Below are 12620 nucleotides of genomic sequence, written 5' to 3' on the forward strand. Positions count from 1 at the left end.
TGGCGTTGCACACTATCCTAACCAGGCATGCTGTAATACAATTTTAATTTTAATGTGTGTGAATGTTTTGTGCTAATGAGCTGCAAAAAGTGACAAGCAAAAATATATATTTTCATTTACTTTATTGTATTTGTGTGTGTTATGCTGAGTAGCTCTGCCAACAGAACACTCTGATTGATCTTTTATGCCAAAATGTTTTTTTTTTTTTTTTTTTTAATGAAAACCAAGAGATTTCACCTTTTTGTTATATAAAGGTCACAATAAAACTCCTGGAAATTAATTTTTATTAATATGTTACAGTGTGTCATTTCCAGTCAAGTTGTATTGTTTTTCATATTTTAAATTATGCAAAAAGTGTGCAGATATTATCTTTATGCCTTTATGATTTAAGATACATAAAATGCTAAATAAGAAATTAGCAAGAGGAATGAATTGAAAAATTACTTTGTTTTTGAAGAATTGTGTGTTGGGAAATGAATAATTTGAGATGTGGTGTAAATTACATTTGTTGAAAAATGTGACATTCTCCCATGACATCTACGCTACCATTCAAAAAATTGGGGTTGGAAAGGTTTTTTAAAAAGTTTTTGTAAGAAATCTCTTCTGCTCACCAAGGTTGCATTAATTTGATTAAAAATACAAAAAAAAAAAAAAAAAAAAAAAGAAAAGAAAAAAGTGTGAAATATTACAGTTTAAAAGAACTTTTTTCTATTTGAATATATTTTAAAATTTATTTTATAAGTAATTTATTCCTGTGATGCAAAGCTGAAATTTCATCAGTCTTCAGTGTTGCAATGTCAGTGGTACCTTTTTCAGGATTATGTGACAAATAGAAAGCTCAAAGAACAGCATTTGTTTGAAATGGTAATCTTTTGCAACGTCTTTAATTTCACTTTTGATCAATGTACCTTTGTTAAATAAAAGTATTCATTTCTTTATTTAAAAAAGCAACACTTACTGACCCCAAACTTATGAACAGTAGTGTACAGCATATCCTGTGTTAGACATTGTTAAAAGACAAAAACTATTGAGAACATGTTTTAAGACAGTTTAGTTTCTAAAAGTCTTTAGCGGCTGAAGAAATCTGATTATACTCTATATAAAAAAAAAATCAAATACTTTCTGACTGGCTGCATCTCTTCACACAGCATTTCAGTTCAGACTGAAAAATATATTTCAAATTTCCTGCGTCATGCCTGGTTAGGAGTTAATGTCAAAATCATCAGCACACGCTAACACCGTTAGCGAATCAGTGCCAGTTTGTGCTTGGATTGACACTGGAGTAATGAAGACATGCAGTGGGTATTGTTATAGACCAGTCACAACAAGAGAAGAGATCGCTCGCACACAACACACACATACAGTTGTCAGAATATTTTTTCTTCATCTCTCCCACCCAAACAATTCATAAGGTTCATTCTTCAATAATGTTTGCTAATTTTTTTCTTTCATTGGCTCAGGTGAGCATCTACGTACCAGTGAGACCATCACATTGTGTTCCTCTGCAGATAAACAAACAGATAAAAGAAAGACAATGCGGCCGCAGTGTAAATCCAGGAAAAGGCGTGCAGGTGTACGGGGGTTATTTAGAGATTATATGATGATAACTGAAACATTACTCTTTCATAATTCCTCTCTGGATTTTAATCAGAGAAGCCCAGCTGAGGATGGTTAAAGAGAAAGATCTGTCGAAGTGATGGAAAGGTTTAGCCCATCCTCTAATCAATGACACACACACACACCTCAAAAATCAACATCAATCCATCATTTATCACCCCAAAAACTTCCACACATTCAAAATGAGACAAACGCTTCAGTGCATTATTAATCTAATCACACACAAACATAGGTGGAGATTGGAGAAACATGCCCGGGCCATACAGTGGGGTCCAAAAGTCCAATTGCCTCTATTTTATATGTTTTGGTAGTTTAATAGATAGTTTATACAAGTTGTATTATCAGCAAAACAAAAAACTGAACTGAAAAAGTAAATGAATCCCAGATTTACAATATAGACAATAGACACTGAATTTCACCCCAAATTCAAATGAAATGAAATAAGAATAAAATAATGAAAAGTCAATTACATTTTTTATTTTTTTTATTTTTTTTTTTTTTAAATTGGGACATTGTCATGACCTCAAGGGTGATGTATTAACTTTAATACAATGATTCTGTATTTAAAATCAACAAATTAAAGGGTTAGTTCACCCCAAAATGAAATTTCTGCCATTAATTACTCACCTTTATGCCGTTCCACACCCGTAAGACCTTCGTTTATCTTCGGAACACAATAAAAATATATTTTGATGAAATCTGAGAGGTTTTTTATCCTCCATTGAAAGCAATGAAATTATCACATTCAAATTCCAGAAAAGTAGTAAAAACATAATTAAAATAGTCAACGTGACTACAATGTTTCAACCGTAATATTATAAAGCGACAAGAATACTTTTTGTGTTCAAAAAAAAAAAAAAAAAAAAAAAAAAACTTTATTCCAACTTTATAACCTCTCTGATTTAATCAAAATATCTTAATTTGTGTTCCGAAGATGAACTAAGGTCTTACGGGTGTGGAACGACATGAGAGTGAGTAATTAACGATTGGAGTCAAATGGATTCATTTTTTTTTTAATAGATGGATTCATTTTTTTAGTCTTCAAAATCTGGGCAGCCATTCACAACCATTATAAACCTTGGAGGACTAAGGATATTTTTAAATATATCTCCGATTTTATTAATCTGAAAGAAGATAGTAAATCATGGAATAATTTTCATTTTTGGCTAAACTATCCCTTTAAAAACACCTAACAAAGTGTGACTATTTTTGGTTGTTTAAAGTAATGAGAATATGATTTGTATGCATTACAATAATGAGAACTTAGGGTTGTGCTTAAAGGGGCACTATGTAATATTGACAGCTAGCAATTGAACTGGGTCCTGCAGTCCAAATTCAAAATATCCTCAAATATCCTCTCCTCAGACTCGATGTTCACGTGGGTTGCTAGATTGAGGGCACACTACATAAGCAATGACTCTTACGCTTACTTAATGTATATATTTGCAATGTTTTATTGGCGAAGCTTTTTGGTCGCATAAAATTTGCCATTTCTGACACAGTTCATTCTCTGGCTTCCATCCCTTTGTTTTCTGCCAACTGGCAACCTTGGGGGTCAAAATACTATTGGGTAAATTGGCAGTGGGCAGGATAAACCAATACAGAAATAATATATTCCGACACAGAATGCACATTTCAAAGTAGAATAACTGGCTGTAGCATTGCTTTTCAGAGAAACAACTATTTTAACTGATGTACTTCTTACATCTCTGCAAACATACTGTTATGCTTAGTACAGGTAAAAAACTATCACAATGTAAAATATCTTGATGGTCCTAAAAACAGGCTTCATGGTTGTTTTGAAAAATATAGTTTCTTATTGCTTTTGAAAGGGTGAAAAATAACCCAGCCATGTTGTAATATCATATTGTTATGTCTGTGTGTGTGTGTATGTGCGTGTGTATGTCTGTGTGTGAGCTGATGAGTACTGCTCATTCGGGCCAGTCCTGAGATTGAGCAGTTTCTCAACGGGACAGGGCCCTTGACCAGGTCGGGAAAATACGAGGTGCTCCTGTGGTGATCTACAACCCATCGCTCCATCTCTCCCTCCCTCCTGTCATCTGTCATCCCACACTCCAGGGGCAGTGTCCACATCTGACACATCTGTTAGATGGATGAGGTGTGTGCTGGCACAGGTATTGATTCCTCAATCCGGATACATTCTTTCATTTTCCTCCCCCTGCTTCTAACAATCTACATCAAAGAGGATGGTGGTGTGAGCAAACCAATGAGAAAATGAGTGCGTATGTGTCAGAGAGAGCGAGATTAAGGCATACTTCCCCTAATGCAACACAAATGCCTTTTTGCATTTTTTTTAACAATCTGAAGCAACAATTCTTGCTGTAAATTGATTTAAGTTGATCAAACTGTCAACATATCTATAGCTAGCTAATGGAATAACAAAAGGTGTGGCCACAAGAGGTCAGTTTTCTATCATCAGTAATGTAGCGATATATGAATCACAGTTCACGCAGAAGTCACTTTCAAACCAAGCAAGTTAAGTTGACTTTGCAAAATCTGCATGGGAAAAATCTTTCGCTCTCATGCAAAACTCCAGATTGCGTGGATTCCTATCGAAATGCCTGGATTTCGCTTGTGAAAATTCAAGCAAACAGGGGTAAATGTGGCCGGTCCTTTTTTAGGTCAAAATTTGTACTTCATTATATCAAATTATCACAGTTAACTTCAGCAGAATTCCATGGTACTTCTTATAGAATTCCATGAGGGCTCCAACAATAACACATCTAGGTAACTATCACCCTCTTGAGTATGGAGGTTTGCTACTGCCACAGTAGCAGAAGAGCACTCAAGCATGTACAACAGGGCTGCAACCTTTTCATTGGCAAAGCATTTGCATTTTTGCATAGAGCGACATAATGTGTATGAGAGTGTGTATGTGTGTGTGTGAAAGAGGCAAGGAGCCTGTGTATGAGGGAGAGAGCGAGAGAAAGAAACAGCACGTTTCGCATCACTGCAGCTCTAATTGTTATAGCCAAAACGCCATCCTCTAAAGATACAAAAGCTTCGGCTGTCAAAGCGGTCAGTCACGGGTCACGGCACCAAAAACTTCAATAACAGACTTCCATCTTGACTTAACTCATGCGTTCTGAGCTCAAGTGCCTCTGCATCAGTAATTACTGACCATAAGCCCAATCAGACTTGACATAACACATTCATATGAATGTCAAGACTTAAAGAGAGATAAAAAGTGTGACTTTAAGACAGGAGGGAAGTGAGTTAAAGGGATAGTTCACTTTAAAAAATAAAAAACTCACCTTCATGTTGTTCCAAACCTATATGACTTACTTTCTTCTGTGGACACAAAAACTATTTTGTCCATACAATGAAAATCAGTGGTGTCCAGTGTTGTTTTGGACCCCATTGACTTTCATTATATGGACTTGAACAGTTATTCTTTTGTGTTTTGCTAAAGTAAGAAAGTCATACAGGTTTGAAATGACATGAAGGTGAGTAAATAATTTTAATTCATCAGTGAACTATTCCTTTAATTGACATATGAAAGACAGGAAAACAACACGCCCCTACCAGAATTGTACCCAAAATGCACTGAGCTGCTCTTACTGTCCAGGTTGAGTATGTAATATGGATGATGTAATGGATAAATAGTCGCACCCTACATTCTTCTTGACTGAATATTTGGTTTCACTTCATAATGTCCCATTACAGAAGCATTTAATGTGGTCTTAAAAGGAGATCTGTATGTCTCTGTGTCCTCTCTCTTATTCTCCTCCTGCTGTATGTCAGCACCTCCCGTGAGGGGTCCCGCGGGTCAAGAGTCTGACAGCACGCAGACCACTCAACCTGCTGCTGAATCAGCTCTATGTGTGTGTGTGTGTGTGTGTGTGTTTTGACTATAAGATGAGTCCAGTGGTGTGTGTGTGTGTGTTTATGTGCACAGCCCTGAGAGAGTTCTGGATGCAGAGTAAGGAAGAGATTAAAGCTCGTTCTTCTAATGGACAATCACTAAAAACGCACACACAAACATTCATCCATCCCTCCCTCCCTCCCTTCCCTCACCTCCTGTTTAGAAATGAAGAAAGAAAAAGCTGGTCACGTGCAGGCACAAACCTTGCTCCTCTGTCTCGCAGTCATCTTTCATCTGCGGGGAGGTGAGCGTCACCTTCAGCGTGAGTTTGGGCTCTGTCGTGGTACAGATCAAGATGGCGGCTTCTGGAATACAGCTCTGTACCTCATACTTCTCCTCTGTCAATTTCTGTAGGGGTCAGAGTTAAAATTTTAAAAAACATAACCAAAATGAATAGCTCTATGGCTTTATAGTAGTGTCGAGTTTTAAACGGATCATATCATGGAAAAATTATATTTCTTGCTCTTTTATTAGAAATCTGATGTGTTATATAGACAAGGGGTGTCACTATATACTGGTAATGATAACAATGATATTTAAAAATTAAACATTGATTTTATGTTAAAACAAGACATATGATTGAATATAGTAACTTCTAAAATTCTATTCTTTTGGCCACAATAATCACGTAGTAAAAAAAAGTCCCAGTGTAGATAAAGTAACTTTACAAAGTTTACAAACTTTAAAAGTCCCGGAACATACACCGCTTACTGACACCAAGCTGCAAAAACTGCCCACATTAAAACTGTGAAACTTTTTTTTTTTTTTTTTCCCCAGAGGCACAAACTGAGCAAAAATATGCAAATTGGTGCAGTTGCTGATATATGGCCAAAAAGTAAGATGAAATTCTGATAGCTTGTAATGTAAATCAGTAAGATTTTTAAAAAGGTAGACTATAACAAATTAGTTACATAAAATGTATCTAAATATCAGCTGTTACACTATATCTCCCAATATGTTTTAGTAAGATGATATTTGAATGCATAGTTTTATGACCAAAGCTCTGCAGTTTTTATTTTGGGGGCAAAACACAATGCAATGCAATACAATGATGACTGAAAGATGTATAAATAAATCTTCCTCAAAGCCTGATGTATCACATTTGATACTCACAAATATGATTATGAATAGTCAAGTTAAAGTTGCTTCAGTCCAGTAAATGTTCATCTTGAAATATTACTAACAATATAAAAGTTATTCCTAGGTTTACTTTATAAAAATCATTAAAGATTTCAGAGCAAAAAGACGTGTACCTCAATCTGCAGGGCAGCGTTTTTACAATTAAACTAAAAGGCTTTTTACTTTTTAAAAAAGTAAAAACTATCAGATGCCCGTAGTAGTAATAGTAGGCACGTAGTAGATGTCTACAGTTTTATCAGCAAAGTTTTGACCAAGGCTTTCTAAGGTGCAGAACACTTCAAAACAAACGGGACAAGAATCTAATGTTTAAGGCTTTTTGTTATCACATGACCACAGCTGGTCACACCATCACAATGCATTTACAAACCAGATTATGAGGTGGGACACAGACAGCACAGATGTTGGCTTTAATGTTTATTGTAATCTGGTTTGATGTGGGGAACCAGTCTGTAATCCATTCAATTAATTCCAGCCGCACATTTCCAATCCGCCTGGTCTTTTTATGTCAACCAGAGATCAATTACGTCTCCCACCACAGTGACCCTTGTGTGTCTGTTTGTGTGTGCGCGCGCGCGTGTGTGTGTGTATATGGACAGCTGAGACAGGAAATGTGCATGTCTATCGCTGACTGATATAGAGACAAAGAGGAAGAAAGTAGAGAAAGAGAAAGTAGTCCACTGCCATGCCATTTTGAACAGATCCATTATACGGAGACTTGACCTGCTGGCAGTACAGTCTGCTTTAATGGGATTTCTGTCTGGCTATGTTGCGTGTGTGGGTGGGTGGGGGGTTCAGACTGGGTCACCGCTGATCACCCCGCGCTCCTGGCCTTTCCTAAGTGTCTAATTAGGGAAACTGGTTGCTAGTAGGTTTAGATTAATTACACATGATGAATATAAATAGAGCAGGTCTGTTTTGTATGCTGCAGCTTTTTTTCTGTATTGAAATCTGCATTGTTTCATTTCCCACAAAACACTGCAGCTCTACTGAGTTTACAACCCTGGCAGTATAATGGTGTGTTCACACTTGGCAGGTTTGGTTCGATTAAAACAAACTCTGTTGCGATTGCTCTATTAGTGCAGTTCATTTGGATAAGTGTGTATGCTGCTATCCGAACCCTGGTGCGCACCAAACAAGCATTTGTTCCACTTCCAAACAAACTCTGGTGCAGTTTGATTGACATATGAACGCAACACAAATCAAAGACATCTAAACTTGCAACCCTAAAGAGGACAGAATGCTAAAGAATACTTGTTTTTTCTCTTATAGAAGCTACATTATCCTTTTTTCTTTTGGGTTCCATCTTAAAAATGACAGTGTGAATGCTAACTGAACCAGGACCAAATGTATCATTTTCTTTTTTGTTCCGGACCAAAAGAACCAAGAGAACCGGACACACCGGAAGTGTGGACGCCCTAAAATACATTCAAACATGCAGGATCAGATAGTCACAAAACATCTTACATGTTAAACTGAGACTAGCATGATAGACTGACTTACTGACCTTGTAAAAGTTTCATCAAAATACTTATGACCAAGTAATACAAGTAAACAATATTTTTCAACATGAAAGGGGCAAGAAACTAGAATGGCATGTGACATCTGTTGTTTACATGGAGCAAATTCCTCCCACAGGAGTTAGATTGGTAATGTAAAACTAAAAGCTCAGCTGCATGAACCAGTATAATTATTACAACTTGAATAACATTTTGTTTTGTGATAATTCATAAACACAAAAATACACATTTAACATATTCACATTCTGCTTTTAAAACCTCTGGGATGTCTTGTCCCATAGAGACTTGTGCCATTCTTGAGCTACAGTCTTAATTACAGAAATCACATTTTGACAGAATTCATCTGTTATTCTAGTAATATTTATTATTTTGCTTTTTATTATTTATTTTAGTATTATTTTTAAATTTTAATTTCTAATTTTAGTAATTACTAAAAGTTTTAGTAATTTTGTTGTGTGTCATTTTTATTATTTTTTATTAATTTATTTTTATTTCAGTTTTAGCTTAATTAATTTTATTACTTCAAATTAAATTTATTTATTTCATTTATTTGCAAATGAAACATTTCAAATTTTGTGTTCAAGTTTTCCACCTAAAATTTTAATTTGATTTCAACTTTATTTAAATTAACAAATATATATATATATATATATATATATATATATATATATATAATTTGTTAATTTAAATAAAGTTGAAATCAAATTAAAATTTTAATTATATATTTATATAATAAATATATATATATATAAATAAAAAAACACTGTTGAGATTTTCGAAAAGAATAAAAATAGGTGTTTTTTGCAGCCATTTGTGTTTATGTATAGCAAATAATGATAATTTCAGAAGCTGTTACAGTAGCAAATGTTCAGGAAAAAATTGCAACATTATTTCAACAATCGTTTTGCAAAAATAAAAATTCAGAGAAAAAGTGGTCCATTGCAGACAAACATCTCATGCTCTTCTGAGAAAACACAGCTGCAGTCTACTGCTGTCTTTCAATGGATGTAACGCAAACAATAACTTTTGAGTGTATATTTAGCAATGGCAGATCAAAATTCTATGAGTAAAGGAGATTGTGTGGTCAGGGTGTATTTTGGTAGCTCATGAGGCTTTTCTGTCAGCAGGTGTGAGAAGTGCAAGCGTGTGCTGTTACCTCGATCTGCAGCGGGAGGTTGTCACAGACGGTGCACAGCAGTGTCTTGGTGGGTTTCTCTCGGCACATGAGCACCAGCTCCAGGTCCATGTCATCTTTAATCAGGAGGCCTTTGGCCACCAGACCGATCCTCATCACTCCACATAACACCCCTCCTTCACTGGGACCACTGCTACAGCTGCTGCCCTCACTGAGACAGACCACACAAAACATGACTACCATCTCTGGATCAGAATTAATGACATGCAATATTTATATCCAATAAATCAATAACCAACAGCTTCTGTCCATATTCCCAGCATGCAATGGGAGCACTCACTTTGTGCTGCCTTCTGGAGATTCATCTGCGCTGGCCTCGGTCTCCTCCTCCTGTGTGCTGGATGAATTTGTTTGATTTGATTGGCTGGCTTGACTTTGGTCCATCCAATCAGACACATGCTTCAGGGCACACTCCACGGTAGAAACAAGACTCTGCACTGCCTCCAGGACCTCAGAGGAAGGGTAGATGGTGGAGTGCTTGGCCATGACGTGGCGGTCATCGTTCCCGAAAGACCGAATAGACCTCTGACGGACAGAAAAGTGTCATTAGTTTGAAAAATAAAATATAGTAAGAAACAATACATAACACTAGTTGTAGACTCTGCACACACCAATAAAGCATCTCTTCAGCTGTGGACACTTTATGTTTAACAACCATTTACTTATTTTTGGCTTTGTCCCAAACCTTGACTTTGAATCTTAAAATTATGAAAGACCATTATTAACATTATCCCAGAGCTGTGGAATAACTTCTGACACAATTTTGCCTCTAATGAAGATTTTACAAGAAGAAAACAGACTCAGTGATGAACATGTTTGACATGATATAGGGCTGCACGATACGAAAAAATGACATTGAACTTAAACGCGATTCTTAGTACGATTATGAAATTGTAAAGTCTGCGATTATATGTGCAGCTTTTCAATGAAGTATAGCTCCAAATGCTAATCCATCTGAAAGCACTGCGAGTTTAAGTTGCTTATAATGTACATTTGAAAAAGCAACATGCATCAAACATCTTTCCAGACATGCAAAGCATTTATTAACATCTTGTCCAGCAAAAGACAATATTTAATAACATGTTTTTACTCCAAACTCACTTCATAACGACAGATGAGCATCCTTTTGTGAGATGATGTGGCTTCTTGCACAGAATAAGGCAGTTGTGTGTTTATTAGTCATGTTTAATCAAATCAAAGAATTTCAATCTTCTGTTTATTCAGCTACAGCATGGCATATTTGGAGTTTCTGTGCAAGGGCTTTCAGATGGAGAAGCATTTTCTACTGAGCCGTACAGCTCTGACAAGCTGCGCATTAAAATAATCCCAGCCTTTGCCAAATCGCGTGCTGTTTAATCACGATAAATCATGCAGCCCTAATTGACCCTTTGCTAAGCCATGCCCGAAAACCGCCACAGGCCAATCATGGTTTAGCAAACCGTTACTAGGCGTCTGTCAAGTAACCGAGTGAGGGAACGTGCCGAAGCGTTGTGCTTTATGGATTGTGTTAACCTGATACCCGGTATCCTAAAAGTTTGGACGTGGTGGTGGAATTTTTTTCCTTGGAAATAATGACGGTTCTTTGTTCATAATGCATATATTTGAACGTGAAATAAAATGATAAAAGGCAAGATGGAGTTACGTTAGCCTGGTGTGCTAAAAATATAAGCGGGAGAATGTTATCATTGCAAAGTGGTCAGGCTAACGTCTTGTGTTTATTCCACAATACTTATTGATAAGCTGTTTGATTTATAATTATTAGGTTATTTTCACAAATTTCACTTAACCTGCTGTGGATGAACAAAGCTTTTCCTCAATAAATTCTGTGTTTCCCATTTGAATGGTCAGCCTATGAGGCGGCTGCTGGGAGCATTAGCTTCAATTTTGATCAAATTATTTTCTAATCGGTTGCATATTATGTTGCGGATATATCCCCTCGAATGCATACTGCAGTCCCTTTTGTCTTGCTCTCTCAGATATTTCACCTGTTTGCCAAAAATGACTAATTATCTCCTTGAAAATGTCTGACACCGGTGCTTACATACTGTAAATGACTTGCCAGACGTGAAAGCTTGACAGGCGTAACAACAGTAACTAAGGAGGGCGGGGCTCAGCGAAGGGTCCATTTATACAACAAAATAAATGTAAATATCACTTGTGAACAGTATCATTTTAATGTGTTATCAATCAAACAGTAATTTCATCACAGAAACGTATAGCTTGGTGGAAAGAAGGACTGTTAGAAGACAAAATAAAAATCAGTAATATAATTTTTAAAGAATTTAATACATTTATTAAGCAAGGATGCACGAAATTGATTAAAAAGGAGTAAAAATACAGTAAATACTGTACATTTATAATGTTACAAAAGATTTATATTTCAAATAAATGCTGTTCTTTTGAACTTAAGAAATGTTTCTCAAGCATCAAGTCAGCACATCAGAATGATTTCTGAAGGATCACGTGACACTGTGGACTGGACTAATGATGCTAAACATTCAGTTTTGACATCACAATTAAATAAAAAATATATATATATTAAAATAGACACCTTGAATATATCAGAATAGCAGCCTTGGTGAGCATAAGAGACTTCTTTCAGAAACAAAAAAAGAAAAGAAAAAGAAATTCTACTGACCCCAAACTTTTGAAGGGTTGTGTATATATATATATATTGTTGGACAATTTTAGTAAACAAATCAAACAAACTAGTTATTTCACTAAGAACAAAAGCACCCATAGTTAAAGAAACAACTAAATACCAGTAACACTGATAAAGGTGCATTACACACAAATACCCATACTCCTATCTTAACTTCTGAAGATCACCTTGGCTGACTTCTTCAATTTATCTCCTAAAGTCAAGTGTGTGTGTGAGACAGACGCGCGAGGTTAGAGCGAAGCATTTAGCGGCAGATTAAACTTTAATCAATCAAACTCACCTCTGCTTGCCTTCGTGGCAAAAGAAATGTCTACAGAAGTAACATCAACAGAGCTTACAGAAAGGGGTTCACATATGTGTGCCCAAAGCCGTATGTCACATCCGACCAACCGGGAACACACCATCAGACACGGATGTGCTGTATTAACCCGTGTCTGCAGGTGTCAGCGTGTTCTACATCATCCTCACGGGTGGAAATCAATTTAAACTCAGTGACAGTCACCCAACAACCTCTTCTAATCAGACATGAAGCCCTCCTGCTCCCGCTTACCCACAATCCTTCAGTCTTTCATCAACCACTGTCTCTCACCTTCAGTCAGTCTC

The 12620-nt window shown here is 36.2% G+C and overlaps 1 protein-coding gene across 12 annotated transcripts in view; it reads right to left on the minus strand.

Annotated features, from left to right (window-relative positions):
• The window catches only part of strbp (spermatid perinuclear RNA binding protein), a 128370-nt gene that overhangs the window by 27807 nt on the left and 87943 nt on the right, over nt 1–12620 (minus strand). For all 12 annotated transcript variants that reach the window (XM_067398213.1, XM_067398212.1, XM_067398221.1 and 9 more), the window contains 3 exons: nt 9636–9880; nt 9317–9506; nt 5707–5851 (listed from right to left, as the gene is read on the minus strand). In XM_067398213.1, coding sequence (XP_067254314.1) covers nt 5707–5851; nt 9317–9506; nt 9636–9880 — 580 coding nt within the window. The remainder of the gene's footprint in view (nt 1–5706; nt 5852–9316; nt 9507–9635; nt 9881–12620) is intronic.

The sequence above is a fragment of the Chanodichthys erythropterus genome, chromosome 10, assembly GCF_024489055.1.
Source record: "Chanodichthys erythropterus isolate Z2021 chromosome 10, ASM2448905v1, whole genome shotgun sequence".
NCBI lineage: Eukaryota > Metazoa > Chordata > Actinopteri > Cypriniformes > Xenocyprididae > Chanodichthys > Chanodichthys erythropterus.